Source organism: Pyrus communis, chromosome 11 (genome assembly GCF_963583255.1).
Source record: "Pyrus communis chromosome 11, drPyrComm1.1, whole genome shotgun sequence".
NCBI lineage: Eukaryota > Viridiplantae > Streptophyta > Magnoliopsida > Rosales > Rosaceae > Pyrus > Pyrus communis.
The window spans coordinates 7,566,808-7,590,771 of NC_084813.1; the positions used below are offsets into that span (position 1 = coordinate 7,566,808).

At 39.1% G+C, this 23,964-nt stretch overlaps 1 protein-coding gene and 4 long non-coding RNA genes across 5 annotated transcripts; all 5 read left to right on the forward strand.

Annotated features, from left to right (window-relative positions):
* Positions 1-4,989: 4,989 nt before the first annotated feature.
* On the forward strand, positions 4,990-5,804 carry LOC137749444 (uncharacterized). The gene is made up of 3 exons (XR_011070211.1): positions 4,990-5,192; positions 5,270-5,307; positions 5,671-5,804. It is a non-coding gene; the product is annotated as an uncharacterized lncRNA (long non-coding RNA).
* An 899-nt stretch (positions 5,805-6,703) lies between these two features.
* LOC137749445 (uncharacterized) lies at positions 6,704-7,518 on the forward strand. Its single transcript, XR_011070212.1, has 3 exons — positions 6,704-6,906; positions 6,984-7,021; positions 7,385-7,518. It is a non-coding gene; the product is annotated as an uncharacterized lncRNA (long non-coding RNA).
* Positions 7,519-8,417: 899 nt separating this feature from the next.
* LOC137749443 (uncharacterized) lies at positions 8,418-9,232 on the forward strand. The gene is made up of 3 exons (XR_011070210.1): positions 8,418-8,620; positions 8,698-8,735; positions 9,099-9,232. It is a non-coding gene; the product is annotated as an uncharacterized lncRNA (long non-coding RNA).
* Positions 9,233-10,156: 924 nt separating this feature from the next.
* On the forward strand, positions 10,157-11,214 carry LOC137749401 (uncharacterized). The gene is made up of 4 exons (XR_011070205.1): positions 10,157-10,359; positions 10,437-10,474; positions 10,838-10,978; positions 11,091-11,214. It is a non-coding gene; the product is annotated as an uncharacterized lncRNA (long non-coding RNA).
* A 4,787-nt stretch (positions 11,215-16,001) lies between these two features.
* Positions 16,002-20,436, forward strand: LOC137707723 (heat shock 70 kDa protein, mitochondrial-like). The gene is made up of 5 exons (XM_068446627.1): positions 16,002-16,451; positions 16,731-17,194; positions 18,157-18,613; positions 18,735-18,813; positions 18,920-20,436. Exons 3-5 carry the CDS (start codon positions 18,225-18,227, stop codon positions 19,235-19,237), a joined length of 786 nt encoding a protein of 261 aa, XP_068302728.1. The 5' UTR covers positions 16,002-16,451; positions 16,731-17,194; positions 18,157-18,224; the 3' UTR covers positions 19,238-20,436.
* The last annotated feature ends 3,528 nt before the right edge of the window (positions 20,437-23,964 follow it).

Below are 23,964 nucleotides of genomic sequence, written 5' to 3' on the forward strand. Positions count from 1 at the left end.
TGCCTTTCCTTGCGACAATAATTGCATGTATTGTTTCTGGTCTTAGATTTAGATCTCGAATTTCCTCTATTACTATTTAAACCATATTCTTTATCTTTGCCTCGTGCTACCAAAGTCTCAGAATGAGCATCATTCGAATTTCCAAATACTTTTTTCTTTAACTCTATTCTCCACACAAAGAGAATACTTTTAACATCGAGCTGATGCAGTGGTCAAGATATATTAACTGCAACTGACAGAATAACTCGTTTGGACTTGAGTTTAGTTTGGCCACAAGATTTCCACAAAATTCGCATACCAAGGAGCTAAAGAACAACAAAATCTAAGATTGATCCTCATCATCAATTTTATTATCCATATCTTTCAAATTCATGATAATCTTATTGAGGGAGACAAGATAAAGAGGGTTTCTGTAAAAAGAGAAGATAAAGTTTATAGATACAAAAAATTAAATTACTATATCACCTCCAACATCATACCATTTTTATTCATTTACTATAGTCATAATAGTTTATATAAAATTTAACAAACACTTCAATACTGTTTTTTTCGTTAAAAGCAGTTTTACAAAAAATATTTACCAAACACTCAATTGCTTTATTTTACATATGTTTATTCTTAACACACTAGTAGCAGTTTTTGTTAACAAACACAACAATACCAAACTAGCTTTATATGTTCGAGTGAGAGGGCTGTAAAAAAAATTCAAATGGTTGAGGTCATATTAGTAATAAACTAAATGAAGGCCACCAAAAGCATTCGTATATATACTGTTGGAAACTTGTGTTATGTGGGACTGCCAGTCCCACATCGCCCAAACCCTTTTCATACTAAGTCTTTATAAGTGATTTCACTCACTTATAGTTTGAAATGAATTGGGCCAAAGCCATGGACCTTGGGCCTTAGACTTGGAGAGTTTGGGTGTATGTATTAAATGTCAAAGATGGGCCTTGGGCCTTGGGGCTCTTGGGCTCGGATGGACGAAAAACACAAGTTACGTTTTTGATTTTTTGGATTCAGTTTTTTCCGAAAGGATAAAACTGACTGAACAGTTACGTTCAGTTTTTAACAGTTGCATTCGGTTTTCTTTTTAAAAAACTGATAAGCATGAATGGTTGGATAAGTTCACATTATGCCATTATATATATGGCAATAAAATCAGAAACTACAATTAAGTTTTTCCAAATTCATTCCTCCATATTTCGCTTAGAACCACACAACCAATTCGCCAAGAATCCAAGTTCGAGTGCAAGAACTTGGATTAGATAGTTGTATCCTGCAAGATAGACGTCCATCGAACTGCTGCACTGGTGTAGGGACGAATTTCTGTCTTAGGAGATTGCTTCTGCAAGCCTCTATCGTCAAAGAACAAGTCAGTGATTTGTGATTTTATATATAATTACACTAAGTGTTTATGTTTTAATGTATTGTATTTGTTGTTGAGTTTTACCATTCGAAATAAAACTGTGCAAATTGTTGTATAATATATACTTAACATTTGATTGGTTCTAACATATACCCCATCTAGAAAGCTTGATATTTCACAATGTTAAAAGGAATATGGTTTTTATAACATTCATTCATTCTTACTGCATGCATGTGTACTTTTAATGTTTTCTACGTAACTATTGTATAATTATGCTTCGAATCCCCTCACCACCATGGCACCCTCCTCCTCACCCCACCACCACCACCACCTCACCCTCATAGTCAGGCTTCAATGAGACCTATCTCCATAGTTCTGTGTTCGCGTAAGTCTCTCTCTCCCCCCTCTTTTTCTCTCTCTAAATTCTGTTTCTGCTACATTTTCTGTTTGACTAATAATGATGGGTGGGAATCAATGATAGGCTGCGGCGACGAGGATTCCACAAGAGAGGAATAATGGCAGGTTGCGGAAGATTTGGGTTTTGATCGCGACTGACGTCATGCTAACGTCAACATGATGTTAGATCAAACTCGGGCTCAGGGTCGGGCGAGAAATTGTCTGATCGGGCAGTCCCGCAAACTGGGGCTCAGCAATCGCCCCACTTTTAGGTGTGGGTTGAAAGTGAGTTTTGCAATTCTTGAGCCCAATTGCCCGACCTACATTTTGAAGCCGATCCAGTAAAAAATTAAAAACAAAAATTCAAAAACCGACCTGCCCCGACCCAAAACCCAATAGCCTCATTCTCGGGTTGTTAAACCCCATTCCAAAAGTCGAAGGTCAGTTTCACCAGCAGCGCTGCTGAACTCCAAGAAGAAGAGAGGCGAGCAGCCTCCCCGAACCAAAACCCTCCCCCTTCTTCTCCACCCGCTTTCTCAGTCCACCATGGCCATTGGCCACTCTCTCCCAAGCTCAGGCCGTCAAGTCCCTCAACAAATCCCCCGGACGCCGCCGTTTCGTTGTAAGCCCTCTTTCTCACGCCGCCGTTTGAAGCTTCCAGCTCTTTGTTCGTCTTATTTCATGCTTCAAATTATTTTTTTGGTAATTTTATTTGCTGGCTTTTGTATTTGCAGTTCAAGAATTTCTCTGAGAGACTTGATGATGTCGAAATCGATGTTTTCCGAAGCCTCGATAAAGTTAAGTCGGAGCCGCATGAGGGCTCTACTTTTTTTCGGGACTGCCTCATCGAATGGAGGGTAATTCTTCAAGTTTGCTTAAGATTTTTCTCCATATGTATATGTGTGTGTATATGTATATGTATTTTTTTTCTTCTGGGTTTTTGGTTTCATGATTGTTTTCACTAGTACAAAAACATGTTTGCGCGACGAAAACTTGCGCGACGCAGCTAAATACGTCGCGCAAAGTATGTTTGCGTGACGTTAAACACAAAACGTCGCGCAAATGGCCTTTGCGCGACTGCACTTTGCACGACGAAGATTGGCGTCGCTCAATACTGTTTTGCGCGACGTAAGTGCCCTTGCGTCACACAAAACGGTATTGCGCGACGCCAATCTTCGTCGCGCAAAGGCCATTTGCGCGACGTTTTGTGCGTCCCGCAAGATTTTGGCGCTAAAGCAAGTAAGCTTTACCGCTTTTTCTGTTGACTTTGCGTGACGCATAGGGGTGAACCGAACCGAATAGGGGTGAACCGAATAGGGGTGAACCGAACCGAACCGAACCGAATAGTGTCTGGTTCGGTTTCGGTTTCTGGGGTTCAGAAACCGAACCGAACCGAAGTCTTCAAAAACGACGTCGTTTTATGCCTAATTCTCAAACGCCACCGTTTTATGCCTAATTCTAAAACGTAAAACCTAAACCTAGGTCTTCTTCATCCGCTCTCAGTCTCTCCGTCTCCGCTCTCGGTCTCGCCTCACTCTCAGCCATTTTCTCGGTCTTCTTCATCCTCTCTCAGCCTCATCTCTCTCTCAGACTCTGTCAATCTCATTCTCTCTCAAGGCTCAAGCTCACTGTGACCATTTTCATTCCCAATTCATCCTCTCTCAAGCTCTCGCCGAGTTGCTGTGACCATTCTCAATTTCTCATTCCCAGCAAAAGGTTAGTGACTCTCACTCTCACGTTTTATTTTCTGCTCTACATTCAAACCAAACCTCTAAATCTCGAGTCTTAAACAGGTCAGAGCACTGGAAGTGGAAGCTCGAGTCGTAAACAGGTGAGAGCACTCTGACATCAACAATTAGCAGTGGGCTAATATTTGCAAGTTTGTTGCTTTTTGTTTCAATTTTACAGTCTTGTTTTATTGACTAGCTTCCTTTTTTCCGTTTTTATGGTCCGGGATGGTGTGGTGGTTGTCAAATTCACTTGGGATTGTCAGTTTGAGCTTTTGTTTCCGAAATTTCGAGATTTGATTTTACTTGTACATTTATTTTCTGTACAATTGTAGTTTGATTTGATTGGTATGGTGTGCTTTGTGTTGTGCGAACTATTCAAGTGGGTTTTTACTGGTTGAAGCATTTCGATTGTAAAATTAAAATTTCGTTGAAGTTTTTCTTTTGTTTGCTTGCTGAACTCCAAGAAGAAGAGAGGCGAGCAGCCTCCCCGAACCAAAACCCTCCCCCTTCTTCTCCACCCGCTTTCTCAGTCCACCATGGCCACCCTCTCCCAAGCTCAGGCCGTCAAGTCCCTCAACAAATCCCCCGGACGCCGCCGTTTCGTTGTAAGCCCTATTTCTCACGCCGCCGTTTGAAGCTTCCAGCTCTTTGTTCATCTTATTTCATGCTTCAAATTATTTTTTTGGTAATTTTATTTGCTGGCTTTTGTATTTGCAGTTCAAGAATTTCTCTGAGAGACTTGATGATGTCGAAATCGATGTTTTCCGAAGCCTCGATAAAGTTAAGTCGGAGCCGCATAAGGGCTCTACTTTTTTTCGGGACTGCCTCATCGAATGGAGGGTAATTCTTCAAGTTTGCTTAAGATTTTTCTCCATATGTATATATGTGTGTATATGTATATGTATTTTTTTTGCTTCTGGGTTTTTGGTTTCATGATTGTTTTCACTAGTACAAAAACATGTTTGCGCGACGAAAACTTGCGCGACGCAGCTAAATACGTCGTGCAAAGTATGTTTGCGTGACGTTAAACACAAAACGTCGCGCAAATGGCCTTTGCGCGACGAAGATTGGCGTCGCTCAATACTGTTTTGCGCGACGTAAGTGCCCTTGCGTCACGCAAAACGGTATTGCGCGACGCCAATCTTCGTCGCGCAAAGTTCAGTCGCGCAAAGGCCATTTGCGCGACGTTTTGTGCGTCCCGCAAGATTTTGGCGCTAAAGCAAGTAAGCTTTACCGCTTTTTCTGTTGACTTTGCGTGACGCATAGGGGTGAACCGAACCGAATAGGGGTGAACCGAATAGGGGTGAACCGAACCGAACCGAACCGAATAGTGTCTGGTTCGGTTTCGGTTTCTGGGGTTCAGAAACCGAACCGAACCGAAGTCTTCAAAAACGACGTCGTTTTATGCCTAATTCTCAAACGCCACCGTTTTATGCCTAATTCTAAAACGTAAAACCTAAACCTAGGTCTTCTTCATCCGCTCTCAGTCTCTCCGTCTCCGCTCTCGGTCTCGCCTCACTCTCAGCCATTTTCTCGGTCTTCTTCATCCTCTCTCAGCCTCATCTCTCTCTCAGACTCTGTCAATCTCATTCTCTCTCAAGGCTCAAGCTCACTGTGACCATTCTCATTCCCAATTCATCCTCTCTCAAGCTCTCGCCGAGTTGCTGTGACCATTCTCAATTTCTCATTCCCAGCAAAAGGTTAGTGACTCTCACTCTCACGTTTTATTTTCTGCTCTACATTCAAACCAAACCTCTAAATCTCGAGTCTTAAACAGGTCAGAGCACTGGAAGTGGAAGCTCGAGTCGTAAACAGGTGAGAGCACTCTGACATCAACAATTAGCAGTGGGCTAATATTTGCAAGTTTGTTGCTTTTTGTTTCAATTTTACAGTCTTGTTTTATTGACTAGCTTCCTTTTTTCCGTTTTTATGGTCCGGGATGGTGTGGTGGTTGTCAAATTCACTTGGGATTGTCAGTTTGAGCTTTTGTTTCCGAAATTTCGAGATTTGATTTTACTTGTACATTTATTTTCTGTACAATTGTAGTTTGATTTGATTGGTATGGTGTGCTTTGTGTTGTGCGAACTATTCAAGTGGGTTTTTACTGGTTGAAGCATTTCGATTGTAAAATTAAAATTTCGTTGAAGTTTTTCTTTTGTTTGCTTGCTGAACTCCAAGAAGAAGAGAGGCGAGCAGCCTCCCCGAACCAAAACCCTCCCCCTTCTTCTCCACCCGCTTTCTCAGTCCACCATGGCCACCCTCTCCCAAGCTCAGGCCGTCAAGTCCCTCAACAAATCCCCCGGACGCCGCCGTTTCGTTGTAAGCCCTATTTCTCACGCCGCCGTTTGAAGCTTCCAGCTCTTTGTTCATCTTATTTCATGCTTCAAATTATTTTTTTGGTAATTTTATTTGCTGGCTTTTGTATTTGCAGTTCAAGAATTTCTCTGAGAGACTTGATGATGTCGAAATCGATGTTTTCCGAAGCCTCGATAAAGTTAAGTCGGAGCCGCATAAGGGCTCTACTTTTTTTCGGGACTGCCTCATCGAATGGAGGGTAATTCTTCAAGTTTGCTTAAGATTTTTCTCCATATGTATATATGTGTGTATATGTATATGTATTTTTTTTGCTTCTGGGTTTTTGGTTTCATGATTGTTTTCACTAGTACAAAAACATGTTTGCGCGACGAAAACTTGCGCGACGCAGCTAAATACGTCGTGCAAAGTATGTTTGCGTGACGTTAAACACAAAACGTCGCGCAAATGGCCTTTGCGCGACGAAGATTGGCGTCGCTCAATACTGTTTTGCGCGACGTAAGTGCCCTTGCGTCACGCAAAACGGTATTGCGCGACGCCAATCTTCGTCGCGCAAAGTTCAGTCGCGCAAAGGCCATTTGCGCGACGTTTTGTGCGTCCCGCAAGATTTTGGCGCTAAAGCAAGTAAGCTTTACCGCTTTTTCTGTTGACTTTGCGTGACGCATAGGGGTGAACCGAACCGAATAGGGGTGAACCGAATAGGGGTGAACCGAACCGAACCGAACCGAATAGTGTCTGGTTCGGTTTCGGTTTCTGGGGTTCAGAAACCGAACCGAACCGAAGTCTTCAAAAACGACGTCGTTTTATGCCTAATTCTCAAACGCCACCGTTTTATGCCTAATTCTAAAACGTAAAACCTAAACCTAGGTCTTCTTCATCCGCTCTCAGTCTCTCCGTCTCCGCTCTCGGTCTCGCCTCACTCTCAGCCATTTTCTCGGTCTTCTTCATCCTCTCTCAGCCTCATCTCTCTCTCAGACTCTGTCAATCTCATTCTCTCTCAAGGCTCAAGCTCACTGTGACCATTCTCATTCCCAATTCATCCTCTCTCAAGCTCTCGCCGAGTTGCTGTGACCATTCTCAATTTCTCATTCCCAGCAAAAGGTTAGTGACTCTCACTCTCACGTTTTATTTTCTGCTCTACATTCAAACCAAACCTCTAAATCTCGAGTCTTAAACAGGTCAGAGCACTGGAAGTGGAAGCTCGAGTCGTAAACAGGTGAGAGCACTCTGACATCAACAATTAGCAGTGGGCTAATATTTGCAAGTTTGTTGCTTTTTGTTTCAATTTTACAGTCTTGTTTTATTGACTAGCTTCCTTTTTTCCGTTTTTATGGTCCGGGATGGTGTGGTGGTTGTCAAATTCACTTGGGATTGTCAGTTTGAGCTTTTGTTTCCGAAATTTCGAGATTTGATTTTACTTGTACATTTATTTTCTGTACAATTGTAGTTTGATTTGATTGGTATGGTGTGCTTTGTGTTGTGCGAACTATTCAAGTGGGTTTTTACTGGTTGAAGCATTTCGATTGTAAAATTAAAATTTCGTTGAAGTTTTTCTTTTGTTTGCTTGCTGAACTCCAAGAAGAAGAGAGGCGAGCAGCCTCCCCGAACCAAAACCCTCCCCCTTCTTCTCCACCCGCTTTCTCAGTCCACCATGGCCACCCTCTCCCAAGCTCAGGCCGTCAAGTCCCTCAACAAATCCCCCGGACGCCGCCGTTTCGTTGTAAGCCCTCTTTCTCACGCCGCCGTTTGAAGCTTCCAGCTCTTTGTTCATCTTATTTCATGCTTCAAATTATTTTTTTGGTAATTTTATTTGCTGGCTTTTGTATTTGCAGTTCAAGAATTTCTCTGAGAGACTTGATGATGTCGAAATCGATGTTTTCCGAAGCCTCGATAAAGTTAAGTCGGAGCCGCATAAGGGCTCTACTTTTTTTCGGGACTGCCTCATCGAATGGAGGGTAATTCTTCAAGTTTGCTTAAGATTTTTCTCCATATGTATATATGTGTGTATATGTATATGTATTTTTTTTGCTTCTGGGTTTTTGGTTTCATGATTGTTTTCACTAGTACAAAAACATGTTTGCGCGACGAAAACTTGCGCGACGCAGCTAAATACGTCGTGCAAAGTATGTTTGCGTGACGTTAAACACAAAACGTCGCGCAAATGGCCTTTGCGCGACGAAGATTGGCGTCGCTCAATACTGTTTTGCGCGACGTAAGTGCCCTTGCGTCACGCAAAACGGTATTGCGCGACGCCAATCTTCGTCGCGCAAAGTTCAGTCGCGCAAAGGCCATTTGCGCGACGTTTTGTGCGTCCCGCAAGATTTTGGCGCTAAAGCAAGTAAGCTTTACCGCTTTTTCTGTTGACTTTGCGTGACGCATAGGGGTGAACCGAACCGAATAGGGGTGAACCGAATAGGGGTGAACCGAACCGAACCGAACCGAATAGTGTCTGGTTCGGTTTCGGTTTCTGGGGTTCAGAAACCGAACCGAACCGAAGTCTTCAAAAACGACGTCGTTTTATGCCTAATTCTCAAACGCCACCGTTTTATGCCTAATTCTAAAACGTAAAACCTAAACCTAGGTCTTCTTCATCCGCTCTCAGTCTCTCCGTCTCCGCTCTCGGTCTCGCCTCACTCTCAGCCATTTTCTCGGTCTTCTTCATCCTCTCTCAGCCTCATCTCTCTCTCAGACTCTGTCAATCTCATTCTCTCTCAAGGCTCAAGCTCACTGTGACCATTCTCATTCCCAATTCATCCTCTCTCAAGCTCTCGCCGAGTTGCTGTGACCATTCTCAATTTCTCATTCCCAGCAAAAGGTTAGTGACTCTCACTCTCACGTTTTATTTTCTGCTCTACATTCAAACCAAACCTCTAAATCTCGAGTCTTAAACAGGTCAGAGCACTGGAAGTGGAAGCTCGAGTCGTAAACAGGTGAGAGCACTCTGACATCAACAATTAGCAGTGGGCTAATATTTGCAAGTTTGTTGCTTTTTGTTTCAATTTTACAGTCTTGTTTTATTGACTAGCTTCCTTTTTTCCGTTTTTATGGTCCGGGATGGTGTGGTGGTTGTCAAATTCACTTGGGATTGTCAGTTTGAGCTTTTGTTTCCGAAATTTCGAGATTTGATTTTACTTGTACATTTATTTTCTGTACAATTGTAGTTTGATTTGATTGGTATGGTGTGCTTTGTGTTGTGCGAACTATTCAAGTGGGTTTTTACTGGTTGAAGCATTTCGATTGTAAAATTAAAATTTCGTTGAAGTTTTTCTTTTGTTTGCTTGCTGAACTCCAAGAAGAAGAGAGGCGAGCAGCCTCCCCGAACCAAAACCCTCCCCCTTCTTCTCCACCCGCTTTCTCAGTCCACCATGGCCACCCTCTCCCAAGCTCAGGCCGTCAAGTCCCTCAACAAATCCCCCGGACGCCGCCGTTTCGTTGTAAGCCCTCTTTCTCACGCCGCCGTTTGAAGCTTCCAGCTCTTTGTTCATCTTATTTCATGCTTCAAATTATTTTTTTGGTAATTTTATTTGCTGGCTTTTGTATTTGCAGTTCAAGAATTTCTCTGAGAGACTTGATGATGTCGAAATCGATGTTTTCCGAAGCCTCGATAAAGTTAAGTCGGAGCCGCATAAGGGCTCTACTTTTTTTCGGGACTGCCTCATCGAATGGAGGGTAATTCTTCAAGTTTGCTTAAGATTTTTCTCCATATGTATATATGTGTGTATATGTATATGTATTTTTTTTGCTTCTGGGTTTTTGGTTTCATGATTGTTTTCACTAGTACAAAAACATGTTTGCGCGACGAAAACTTGCGCGACGCAGCTAAATACGTCGCGCAAAGTTTGTTTGCGTGACGTTAAACACAAAACGTCGCGCAAATGGCCTTTGCGCGACTGCACTTTGCGCGACGAAGATTGGCGTCGCTCAATACTGTTTTGCGCGACGTAAGTGCCCTTGCGTCACGCAAAACGGTATTGCGTGACGCCAATCTTCGTCGCGCAAAGTTCAGTCGCGCAAAGGCCATTTGCGCGACGTTTTGTGCGTCCCGCAAGATTTTGGCGCTAAAGCAAGTAAGCTTTACCGCTTTTTCTGTTGACTTTGCGTGACGCATAGGGGTGAACCGAACCGAATAGGGGTGAACCGAATAGGGGTGAATCGAACCGAACCGAACCGAATAGTGTCTGGTTCGGTTTCGGTTTCTGGGGTTCAGAAACCGAACCGAACCGAACCGAACCGAAGTCTTCAAAAACGACGTCGTTTTATGCCTAATTCTCAAACGCCACCGTTTTATGCCTAATTCTAAAACGTAAAACCTAAACCTAGGTCTTCTTCATCCGCTCTCAGTCTCTCCGTCTCCGCTCTCGGTCTCGCCTCACTCTCAGCCATTTTCTCGGTCTTCTTCATCCTCTCTCAGCCTCATCTCTCTCTCAGACTCTGTCAATCTCATTCTCTCTCAAGGCTCAAGCTCACTGTGACCATTCTCATTCCCAATTCATCCTCTCTCAAGCTCTCGCCGAGTTGCTGTGACCATTCTCAATTTCTCATTCCCAGCAAAAGGTTAGTGACTCTCACTCTCACGTTTTATTTTCTGCTCTACATTCAAACCAAACCTCTAAATCTCGAGTCTTAAACAGGTCAGAGCACTGGAAGTGGAAGCTCGAGTCGTAAACAGGTGAGAGCACTCTGACATCAACAATTAGCAATGGGCTAATATTTGCAAGTTTGTTGCTTTTTGTTTCAATTTTACAGTCTTGTTTTATTGACTAGCTTCCTTTTTTCCGTTTTTATGGTCCGGGATGGTGTGGTGGTTGTCAAATTCACTTGGGATTGTCAGTTTGAGCTTTTGTTTCCGAAATTTCGAGATTTGATTTTACTTGTACATTTATTTTCTGTACAATTGTAGTTTGATTTGATTGGTATGGTGTGCTTTGTGTTGTGCGAACTATTCAAGTGGGTTTTTACTGGTTGAAGCATTTCGATTGTAAAATTAAAATTTCGTTGAAGTTTTTCTTTTGTTTGCTTGCTGAACTCCAAGAAGAAGAGAGGCGAGCAGCCTCCCCGAACCAAAACCCTCCCCCTTCTTCTCCACCCGCTTTCTCAGTCCACCATGGCCACCCTCTCCCAAGCTCAGGCCGTCAAGTCCCTCAACAAATCCCCCGGACGCCGCCGTTTCGTTGTAAGCCCTCTTTCTCACGCCGCCGTTTGAAGCTTCCAGCTCTTTGTTCTTCTTATTTCATGCTTCAAATTATTTTTTTGGTAATTTTATTTGTTGGCTTTTGTATTTGCAGTTCAAGAATTTCTCTGAGAGACTTGATGATGTCGAAATCGATGTTTTCCGAAGCCTCGATAAAGTTAAGTCGGAGCCGCATGAGGGCTCTACTTTTTTTCGGGACTGCCTCATCGAATGGAGGGTAATTCTTCAAGTTTGCTTAAGATTTTTCTCCATATGTATATATGTGTGTATATGTATATGTATTTTTTTTCTTCTGGGTTTTTGGTTTCATGATTGTTTTCACTAGTACAAAAACATGTTTGCGGGACGAAAACTTGCGCGACGCAGCTAAATACGTCGCGCAAAGTATGTTTGCGTGACGTGAAACACAAAACGTCGCGCAAATGGCCTTTGCGCGACTGCACTTTGCGCGACGAAGATTGGCGTCGCTCAATACTGTTTTGCGCGACGTAAGTGCCCTTGCGTCACGCAAAACGGTATTGCGTGACGCCAATCTTCGTCGCGCAAAGTTCAGTCGGGCAAAGGCCATTTGCGCGACGTTTTGTGCGTCCCGCAAGATTTTGGCGCTAAAGCAAGTAAGCTTTACCGCTTTTTCTGTTGACTTTGCGTGACGCAGGGCTACGTGAGTCGCGCAAAACAGCTTTGCGCGACGCACGTGCACTTACGTCGCGCAAAAGATCTTTGCGTGACGTATGTGGCGTCACGCAAAAGCGCAAAGCTGTTTTGCGCGACGCCACATACGTCACGCAAAGTCAACGACTTTACTTAGTCAGTTTGGGTCAACGACTTCATTTGGATCAGGTGTATATGTCCACATAGGCTAAATTATTCAGAGTTCTATGTATTTACTTATGTTTGTTCACAGCAACCTGTGGTGGGAATGAAGGAGCAGATTACGGCCAAGGAAGCAGCATGCAGCACACCCGCAGCAACTAACAAGCTAACAAGCTAAATTCCTGATCCACGTGTTAGTAACTAACAAGCTAAATTTTTTCAATTCCATGTGTTAGTAAACAAATAGATTGGCAAGTCGAGAATTGTATTTTTGAACTTTAATCTTTTAAGACGATTAAAATTTAATAAAAATCTGGTGTCAGATTGTATATTGATTTTAGTCTCTTAATGTGTACTGAATTCAAACTCATATTATATTTTTGTTTTATAGATATCTTATTTAATGTCATTGCATTAAATTTTAAATTTATTATTATACACATTTTAAATTTATTATTATACACATTTTGGCGTATGCGATCTCGAAGCATATACAAACAAGTTTGACGGTTGGATCGTTGAAACTAGTTTCGTACAATGTGTTTCCCATCAAAATGGTAGATTTACTAACACTTAGAGTTTATTAATACTTTCATTAAGTATAACATAAGATTTTGTGGTATCCACTTGTGTAAATACTTTAAATTGACGATCGAATTAGTTCATTGTATTCATATAGGGTCAAGGAGTGTAGCTGTAAAAAATCATCAAAATCGGAGTTAAAACTACCTTTAAATCGTTATTTTTCATTTATAACCGTCGAAAAGTTTTGTCGCGTTACTTGATCTCTAAATTTTTTTTTTTCCTATTTTTGGCGTATGCGATCTCGAAGTATATACAAACAAGTTTGACGGTTGGATCGTTGAAACTAGTTTCGTACAATGTGTTTCCCATCAAAATGTTAGATTTACTAACACTTAAAGAGTTTATTAATACTTTCATTAAGTATAACATAAGATTTTGTGGTATCCACATGTGTAAATACTTTAAATTGACGATCGAATTAGTTCATTGTATTCATATAGGGTCAAGGAGTGTAGCTGTAAAAAATCATCAAAATCGGAGTTAAAACTACCGTTAAATTGTTATTTTTTATTTATAACCGTCGAAAAGTTTTGTCGCGTTACTTGATCTCTAAATGTTTTTTTTTTCCTATTTTTGGCGTATGCGATCTCGAAGCATATACAAACAAGTTTGACGGTTGGATCGTTGAAACTAGTTTCGTACAATGTGTTTCCCATCAAAATGTTAGATTTACTAACACTTAAGAGTTTATTAATACTTTCATTAAGTATAACATAAGATTTTGTGGTATCCACTTGTGTAAATACTTTAAATTGACGATCGAATTAGTTCATTGTATTCATATAGGGTCAAGGAGTGTAGCTGTAAAAAATCATCAAAATCGGAGTTAAAACTACCATTAAATTGTTATTTTTTATTTATAACCGTCGAAAAGTTTTGTCTCGTTACTTGATCTCTAAATGTTTTTTTTTTTTTCCTATTTTTGGCGTATACGATCTCGAAGCATATACAAACAAGTTTGACGGTTGGATCGTTGAAACTAGTTTCGTACAATGTGTTTCCCATCAAAATGTTAGATTTACTAACACTTACGAGTTTATTAATACTTTCATTAAGTATAACATAAGATTTTGTGGTATCCACTTGTGTAAATACTTTAAATTGACGATCGAATTAGTTCATTGTATTCATATAGGGTCAAGGAGTGTAGCTGTAAAAAATCATCAAAATCGGAGTTAAAACTACCGTTAAATTGTTATTTTTCATTTATAACCGTCGAAAAGTTTTGTCGCGTTACTTGATCTCTAAATGTTTTTTTTTTTTCCTATTTTTGGCGTATGCGATCTCGAAGCATATACAAACAAGTTTGACGGTTGGATCGTTGAAACTAGTTTCGTACAATGTGTTTCCCATCAAAATGTTAGATTTACTAACACTTACGAGTTTATTAATACTTTCATTAAGTATAACATAAGATTTTGTGGTATCCACTTGTGTAAATACTTTAAATTGACGATCGAATTAGTTCATTGTATTCATATAGGGTCAAGGAGTGTAGCTGTAAAAAATCATCAAAATCGGAGTTAAAACTACCGTTAAATTGTTATTTTTCATTTATAACCGTCGAAAAGTTTTGTCGCGTTACTTGATCTCTAAATGTTTTTTTTTCCCTATTTTTGGCGTATGCGATCTCGAAGCATATACAAACAAGTTTGACGGTTGGATCGTTGAAACTAGTTTCGTACAATGTGTTTCCCATCAAAATGGTAGATTTACTAACACTTAGAGTTTATTAATACTTTCATTAAGTATAACATAAGATTTTGTGGTATCCACTTGTGTAAATACTTTAAATTGACGATCGAATTAGTTCATTGTATTCATATAGGGTCAAGGAGTGTAGCTGTAAAAAATCATCAAAATCGGAGTTAAAACTACCTTTAAATCGTTATTTTTCATTTATAACCGTCGAAAAGTTTTGTCGCGTTACTTGATCTCTAAATGTTTTTTTTTTCCTATTTTTGGCGTATGCGATCTCGAAGCATATACAAACAAGTTTGACGGTTGGATCTTTGAAACTAGTTTCGTACAATGTGTTTCCCATCAAAATGTTAGATTTACTAACACTTAAAGAGTTTATTAATACTTTCATTAAGTATAACATAAGATTTTGTGGTATCCACATGTGTAAATACTTTAAATTGACGATCGAATTAGTTCATTGTATTCATATAGGGTCAAGGAGTGTAGCTGTAAAAAATCATCAAAATCGGAGTTAAAACTACCGTTAAATTGTTATTTTTTATTTATAACCGTCGAAAAGTTTTGTCGCGTTACTTGATCTCTAAATGTTTTTTTTTTCCTATTTTTGGCGTATGCGATCTCGAAGCATATACAAACAAGTTTGACGGTTGGATCGTTGAAACTAGTTTCGTACAATGTGTTTCCCATCAAAATGTTAGATTTACTAACACTTAAGAGTTTATTAATACTTTCATTAAGTATAACATAAGATTTTGTGGTATCCACTTGTGTAAATACTTTAAATTGACGATCGAATTAGTTCATTGTATTCATATAGGGTCAAGGAGTGTAGGTGTAAAAAATCATCAAAATCGGAGTTAAAACTACCATTAAATTGTTATTTTTTATTTATAACGGTCAAAAAGTTTTGTCGCGTTACTTGATCTCTAAATGTTTTTTTTTTTTTCCTATTTTTGGCGTATGCGATCTCGAAGCATATACAAACAAGTTTGACGGTTGGATCGTTGAAACTAGTTTCGTACAATGTGTTTCCCATCAAAATGTTAGATTTACTAACACTTACGAGTTTATTAATACTTTCATTAAGTATAACATAAGATTTTGTGGTATCCACTTGTGTAAATACTTTAAATTGACGATCGAATTAGTTCATTGTATTCATATAGGGTCAAGGAGTGTAGCTGTAAAAAATCATCAAAATCGGAGTTAAAACTACCGTTAAATTGTTATTTTTCATTTATAACCGTCGAAAAGTTTTGTCGCGTTACTTGATCTCTAAATGTTTTTTTTTCCCTATTTTTGGCGTATGCGATCTCGAAGCATATACAAACAAGTTTGACGGTTGGATCGTTGAAACTAGTTTCGTACAATGTGTTTCCCATCAAAATGGTAGATTTACTAACACTTAGAGTTTATTAATACTTTCATTAAGTATAACATAAGATTTTGTGGTATCCACTTGTGTAAATACTTTAAATTGACGATCGAATTAGTTCATTGTATTCATATAGGGTCAAGGAGTGTAGCTGTAAAAAATCATCAAAATCGGAGTTAAAACTACCGTTAAATCATTATTTTTCATTTATAACCGTCGAAAAGTTTTGTCGCGTTACTTGATCTCTAAATTTTTTTTTTCCTATTTTTGGCGTATGCGATCTCGAAGCATATACAAACAAGTTTGAAGGTTGGATCGTTGAAACTAGTTTCGTACAATGTGTTTCCCATCAAGTGCAATGGTATATGTATTTAGTAAGTAGATTTTAATTTATTTATTTTGTACTTATAACAGTTAAGAAATTGAATGATATATATGTAAAAAAAATTATTATGGGTTTTTTTTTTAATAATATATTATTGTGGGGTTTATGTGAAATAAAAATTGAACTTGAAAGGAGTAAAGTCAGTTCTTGGTTTCATATCTCAAGTTGATGTTGAAGAACTTCCTCTTTTCTTTGCGTTGTTGGTAAAGCCTTTGCAAATTGTTCCAATGGGAAGTGATGGTGCTGCAAACTGGTTTTGGACTTTGCCAAATGTTTCTCTGGCCGAATTTCAGGCATCGCATTTCTTAAAATATTTCACTGTTAGCAGTATATCAGCCCTGTCTTGGAAGAAAAGATCTGGTTTTCTGCATGTGATCGAAGATATCATTGGAGTTTTTGATATATTGCGTGTTGGTCCCTTTCTTGATTTTCTTATGGGATGTGTTGCCCGGTTATTAGAAAGCTGCAGTTTAAGTATTGAGGTGGCAAAGGCCAAAGAGGCGGGGAAGGCCAAGGGATCTTCATTGGAAAATAATCTGGATGTGAACCGTACTTTGCTTGGAAAAGATAGTGCAGTGGAGACTAATGTTTCGGTAATACTTCATGTGTCCATCTATTTTCAGATAAAACAAAGCTATAGTTTATGAATTATGATTTGTGTCAGGTCGTGCAGATGATGTCCACTATCTTGATACTACTACAATTTTATTTTATGTTCCATTTTTTTGCTGGTTGCCTTCTTGGTTTTGTTCCATTTTCCAGGAAGTTAATTTTATGTTACTTGGCACATGAAACTTACTTTTGTTTTCTTTCTGCAAATTGAGTCAACAAATTTATTGCAATTTACTGAGAAATTTATGGTCTATCTGCAGATCTCCCCAGCTTTGGGGCAGCTTAGGGATCTCAGGTCTTTATGCCTGAAAATTATCTCCTTCGTTCTCAACAAGTATGAAGATCATGATTTTAGTAGTGAGTTCTGGGACCTATTCTTTGTGTCAGTCAAGCCTTTAATTGATCGTTTCAAGCAGGAAGGATCTAGCGGCCAGAAACCTAGTTCGCTCTTCTCTTGTTTTCTTGCGCTGTCTAGAAGCCAAAAACTTGTACCGCTACTTTGCAGGGAACAAAAACTTGTTCCTGATATACTCTCAATTCTAACGGTCACATCAACATCTGAAGCTATTGTATCTTGTGTTCTCAAGTTTGTTGATAACCTGTTGACTCTTGATCACGAGTGGGGTGATGAAGATAGTGCTGTGAAAGGAGTTATACTCCCAAACCTTGAAGCACTCATCGATAACCTGCATTGTCTTTTTCAAAGTAATAATGCTGCCAAGAGGTAATATGGTTCATTTTATGTGTACATGGAAAAACACACACACACACACACATACATACGAAAGTATAAAACAGACTTGCCGCCTTCTTGATGTGCTTGCAATGACGCATTTTCTCTGTTGCTTGTGCGAATCCATTTTCTAAAGTCACCTTAGTTTGGAACTAGGACGGATGCTAGTTCATAGGCAGCTGATTTGCTATTTTTTTATTGATGCTTATATCATCTTAAGAGTTATGACCCTTATCACATTGACTCTATAGGTATTTTTGCTTCAGAAATCGGAATTCAGTTAAGATGATTAAAATCAACATGGAAACTTGAATGACATTGTTCGGTTGTTAAATGCCTAAGAAATATATTGTGGGTTGAGTACAGACAGTGAGACCCATTGTAAGGTGTGCCCAAAACTTTTTACATATCAAATATGCATAATACCTTTGGGATGCTCTCTTGTCATAATCAAAAGGTTCTATCTTTTCAAATGGTTTGTTGCACTTTTGTTGACTGGACTTGGGATCCTTGTCTGAAGCAGGCATATTTACTGTCTTGCTGCCTAGTTGATGCTGAGTTGGCTACCACCATGTATTATCTATTAGTACTAAAATGAAGTTAGATAAACGATAGTAGCATTTCCCAGTCTTCATTTGGAATATTTGTTTAACTTTCACGAGATAAACTCAGTTGATTATCTCTTGCTGTTAAGTGTGATTGTGTCCTTGATCTTATAATTTAGAATACGTTTGTGGCCTAGTCAGTGCTTCAAGTTGATTCAAATCGTCTCCCTTTTTAAAGATCCCATATAGTATTTAGGAATTGATAGCCTTGCCCCTATTTGGATTTCTGCATTACCCTTGTACCTCATCTTTCATTTATATTCTGCACTGGTCATTTTCCAGTTGAATTTTGTGGAAAGGAAAGGATGTCATCTGATATGTTGTCTCCATCACTTACTGTTGTGCCAGGAAATTATATAAACACCCAGGAGAGACAGAGAAAAGAATTTTTCAGTTCTTACCTAAGTATATAGAACATGCTTTGCCAGCCAGGAAATTTTTGGATTGAAGAAGAAGCACCAAGATTAGAGAAAGAGAGGAAAGAGCATGAGAAGATAATGCAGACTTTCAGAGAAAGGCAAGCCATTCAGCACAAGACAACAGAAGTCTCCAAGAAAGTTGAAGACTTAAAAGCCAAAAGAATTCAAGAAGAAGATGCAGAGCCATTACAAGCAGAAGCCTCATTCACAGAAAATATGCTCAAGGAAGTCGAAGACCGAGTCCAAGCTCGTATGGACGCCTACCTTAAGCAGTTGGTCCATTCTCAAGCCACATCCAGTCAGCTTCTTGCCACATTTTTCCCGCTCAAACGTCCTCATCAGCCAAACTCATCAACGAAGTGGGCAAGCTTAGCAAGACCTTTCAGGTAATTTGGAATTTTGGATAGTCGATTTTTAGTTTTACTATAGCAGATTTTCTTTCGGTTTTTAATTTGGATTTTTTCCTAGTCGATTTAGCTTATTAATAACATGTTCTGCTTGAAACAGTTCTAGACGTGCTGGGAAAGATATAATTGGGATCGATTTGGGCACAACCAACTCATGTGTTGCTGTGATGGAGGGCAAGGTAACCCTTCATTATGTTCTCGTATTTGTGATGGTTGCATTCTTTGTTTAAGTATTCTTTTGGTTGTGTGTTTTTGTATTTGATGATTAATTGTGGATTATCACAGAATCCCAAGGTTATCGAGAACTCTGAAGGAGCTCGGACCACACCATCAGTAGTTGCCATGAACCAGAAAGGAGAACTTCTTGTTGCTACTCCAGCAAAACGTCAGGCTGTGACGAACCCAACGAACACAGTTTCTGGAACCAAGCGTCTGATTGGGAGACACTTTAACGATGCCCAAACACAAAAGGAAATGAAGATGGTTCCATACAAGATTGTTAAAGCTCCAAATGGAGAAGCATGGGTTGAAGTCAATGGACAGCATGAGTGGATTGTCACATACTTATACTCATTTACTTATGCCAGCCACAATTCAATTTAAAACTAATTGTGATGCATGGAGTCAACCATATGGTCTTCCACAACATACTTGGATACAGGATGTTAAGAAGCTCAATATTGATGCTGATTTTGTCATAGGAATTAGATTTATTTGTCAACATGACGGAGCTGCATTTATTACCAAGGATCGTATTTGTTTTACCAAGTTGGGATTCGTCCCTGTCAGTCACAAGAAATCACAAAAGGCCCCAGATGTCACAGCACCATTGGTTTCTACCAATTTTGCTAAGCCAAGCAGCAGCAGTTTGATCAAGCCATCAGAATATGCCAAAGCAGCACTAGGATCCAGCCTTGCTTTAGCAATGAAGCAAGTTCAACCAGATTCAGCACCATTAGTTAATCCTGAAGATAAGACTTATGAAGATGTCAAAGCAGCAGAATACCAAAGAGATGATGAAGACGAGCGAAGAATTTTTAGAGAAAGCTAGAAAAGCCGGAGAAGAGCGACAAAAAGAAAATGAAGGAGATTGAAGAAGAAGCAGCAAGATTAGAGAAAGAGAGGAAATAGCATGAGAAGATAATGCAGACTTTCAGAGAAAGGCAAGCCATTCAGCACAAGACAACAGAAGTCTCCAAGAAAGTTGAAGACTTGTAAACCAAAAGAATTCAAGAAGAAGATGTAGAGCCATTACAAGCAGAAGCCTCATTCACAGAAAATATGCTCAAGGAAGTCGAAGACCGAGTCCAAGCTCGCATGGACGCCTACCTTAAGCAGTTGGTTCATTCTCAATTCACAGCCAGTCAGCTTCAGAAAATTCAATCCAAGGAGCCCAATGACGCTCTAACCCAAGACCTCATTACCGGATTTTGCCACATTTTTCCTGCTCAAACGTCGTCCTCATCAGCCAAATGAATCTTGATCCCATGGACGATGTAGAGTAATCGTTCACTCACTAGTTCGCGCCCACGCAAAGAAAAGCTGTATGTAAAATAAAGAGATAAGGGAATTTATTCCCAAAATATCTCAAAAACGAATATTTTTAGTTTCCTCTTTGGGACCACTATGGCCTGAGAGATTCGTATAAATATGTGTTGTATTTCATTGCGAAAAACAAGCGCCCCGCCCCGAGCTAACAATCCTTCACGCTCTCAGAAGAAGTTGAAGTTAGTAAGCCTTGTTTGTAGCAACTCTATTGTAAAATAGTTTGTAAAAGAAACTTTCGGGAAACCGCTTTCAAGTTGGAGGTATGTCATAACTTCCCACAAAAAGAATTTTATTTTCATAACTTGTTTGCATGATGCATATTCATTCGGAGTTGCATGTCCTAGGACAAGATTACAATTGGCACGCAGCTCAATAATATTGAAAAGAAAATTGATTATATACAAGGCTCCATGGATAAACCTTTAAATTTTCAAGAAGAAATTAAAAGAATTTCAGAAAAACTAGATTTCATTAAGAAAGCGAAAACAAAATTGACTCGTCCAAAACCTACCATAGAAGATACTAATAAAATTAACTCCAGTATAGATCAAAACTCCAATAACATACAACAGCTTAGGCAGTCATTACAATTAGAAAAAATTCCTGCCAAAGAAGGAATAGATGCCTTTGTAAAAATAGTTTCAGAAAAACCCAAGCAGATAGAAATAGAAACACAAGTGCTATTAGAAAAAAGGGGCATTTTGATATAGACCCCTCATTTTTAGGATTCTTAGATTAAACATCTGTTCAATTTAACAATTTGATTAAACATTCTTCTACAATTTTGGTGCCATGTGTACTTTAATTAACCCGTTGTAATGCACTTAAATTACATATTTTGCCATAGCCTTTAACATATCTCTTTGCCGTATCCAGTTTCTTCACCCCAAAATGCACGCAAGTTTCCTAGATTCTTGCTAACTAATGTCTCAGAGTTTTAATCCAAGAAGAATACTTGTTGAATATCAGAAGGATTTGAATTTAAGGATATTAATAATGTTATTTTTCTAGTGAATTTTATTTTCCAGCGGCACTTCCTTCCTATGAACGTGCCATAAGTTTTAGAAGCCTTCTTTTCGTATCGAGGTCAACGTTTGTATTCAGGTTCCAATTAATGATTTTTATTCAATTATCAGTTGGGTGCGTTGATTTTGATTGTCATTTGAAGTCGAAGGTTTTGATTAAACGAAAAAAAAAAAGAAAAAAGATGAAGAATTGATTAATTTAGGTATAGCTGAAGCTGTTATCGAGTTAAAAAAATGATTCACGTGTTAGGGTCAATGCATGTTGTGTATTAGCCAAATTGTTAACTAGGGCTTTAGTATTAATCGAATTAAGAATCCCATATGGAGCTTCGGTTGGATCTCAGATCCATCCAACTTGCTAGAAGTTACATCGCAATGTACGTAGCTAGTATAAGAAGTTGAGGGTCCTGAGCAAGGCTATGAGTGGTACATTTGTTAGCGTACTGCTACATCTCTTCTTGTAGTGTGCTTGAACATGAATATTATATGCTATTTGGTTTTGATAGTCTTTTGAATTCTAAGATTTTGATAGCAATTTTTAATTGGTAAACATGTTCGTAGTTTGACACCTACCTTTTGGTACGTTTGTAGCCTATAATTTATGATTCGTGTAGTATGCTATATATATAATTGGTGTGGACATCTTGCAGCCTAGAATTTATATATATATTGGTACAAATTATTTGACTAAAAATGTTTCAGGTACATTATGACGCTACCAATGGCTAAGAATAGTAAACATCATGGAGAGCATGGCTTCGGGTATACCTGTTTTTGAACATTTTGAAGACGAAGACATTAAGGAATTGAGAGCTACAATAGTAAGCAGTCTTTTAAATGATGAATTTAATTGGAGCCAACAGTGGGCAAAATGCTACTATATTAGTACTAGTTGAATAAGGCATCATTGTGGTGATTGCCATCTTTTCAATTGCTCCGAGAATGCACTTTGCTGGACCTTCATTAGGATAATATTTTGTATTTATTTTGGTTTAGTAGAAACGTACTTGCAAGTAATTTTCATTGCTCTGTTGAGAATATAAGTTGACTTTGTGCCATATTATTTATGTTTGTGTGTTGGCTCAAATGTACCGGTTAACATTTTTAATTTGGTACATTATTGGACTGCAACTTTGTAATGTACCAAGAATTTGGTATGTCATTTAATGTTATGCTGACACATATTGATTGTTTGGTACGTAAAGTTTTTATTTTTGAAATGTATCCGTCTGGAAAAATGTTATACAGTGTGTGTTTGTAATGTACCAGGAGTTTGGTACATTACTTAATGTTACACTGACTTATATTGATTGTTTGGTTCATGAAATAATATTAAATTAGATCATTCAAGGCGTTTGGTACGTAAAGTTTTTTTATTTTTGAAACGTATTTATTTAGAAGAATGTTATACAGTGTGTTTGTAATGTAACAAAAGTTTGATACATTACTTAATGTTACACTGACTCATAATGATCATTTGGTTCATGATATAATATTAAATTAGATCATTCCATGCATTTGGTACGTAAAGTTTTTTTTAATTTTTGAAATGTATTTGTCTGGAAAAACGTTATACAGTGTGTTTGTAATGTCACAACCCGTCCCGGAATTTTAATTCCGAGGACGTGAAGTTATGAAAATGCCCTTAAACGGGACTAAGGGGCGTAAAATATGTTATAACTTGATGATTTGGGGATTGGGTAGGATCCCACATCCCTCAAATCTCTCCCCCATTTCTGCATCTTGTCTCTCTCTCTCCTCCCTCACAAATCTCTCATTTTCTCAGAGTTCTCTCCCTCTCTCTCCTTCGAACTCACACAGACCACCCACAAACCACCCTAAAACTATACCAACGAAGGATCTAAGTCCACCATCGTACTCCTGAAGACCACACGAACACGATGGTACCAATTTCAGGTGAGTTTCACTTCGGAAAACATGGATTTCAATTTCACTGTGCGTGTGCACTGTTCATGCACACGTAAAGACTTGATGTTTTTGGGATTTTGAAGCTTGTAGGAAGCTTGGTGAGGTCCTAGGGAAGCTCGGAGTGCTTCGTTTGAAGGATTTGGACGTCGGGATCACAAACTGTAAGTTTGGCCGAATTTTCGTATTTTTGGAAAAGTTTGATTCCGTTGTTTTTAGGCCCTAAAACTAGTCCAACGTGGTAGATTATGATTAGGGCTTCATTTTGGTATAGATTACATGAAAAATGGACGTAAGAACAAGGAGAATGACAAGTTCAAAGTTTGGCCGGAGCTTTCGAGGCTTTTTCCAGCGAATCCACGGCGAGTTAGAGGTCGAGGAAGGTATGGATGTGTTCGTCTCGTCAATACCTTCATTTTGATATAAAGAACGTCGAAAATGGTTAAGAAATGAAGAAGTTATGACACTTTGAAATTTACCCAGAAATTCCGACAAAACACCCACCTCCGGCGAAACCACCACCACCTCACCCTTATAGTCAGGCTTCAATGAGACCTATCTCCATAGTTCTGTGTTCGCATAAATCTCTCTCTCCCCCCTCTTTTTCTCTCTCTAAATTCTGTTTCTGCTACATTTTCTGTTTGACTAATAATAATGGGTGGGAATCAGTGATAGGCTGCGGCGACGAGGATTCCACAAGAGAGGAACAATGGCAGGTTGCGGCAGATTTGGGTTTTGATCGCGACTGATGTCATGCTAACGTCAACATGATGTTAGATCAAACCCGGGCGCACGGTCGGGCGAGAAATTGTCTGATCGGGCAGTCCCGCA

Bases quoted from the DNA above. Each gene is read 5' to 3' on its own strand.
- LOC137707723 (XM_068446627.1), top strand. From the start codon at position 18,225: ATGCTTTGCCAGCCAGGAAATTTTTGGATTGAAGAAGAAGCACCAAGA. The intron at 18,614-18,734 runs GTAATTTGGAAT...TGCTTGAAACAG, and splicing joins AGCTTAGCAAGACCTTTCAG to TTCTAGACGTGCTGGGAAAG. The intron at 18,814-18,919 runs GTAACCCTTCAT...GGATTATCACAG, and splicing joins TTGCTGTGATGGAGGGCAAG to AATCCCAAGGTTATCGAGAA.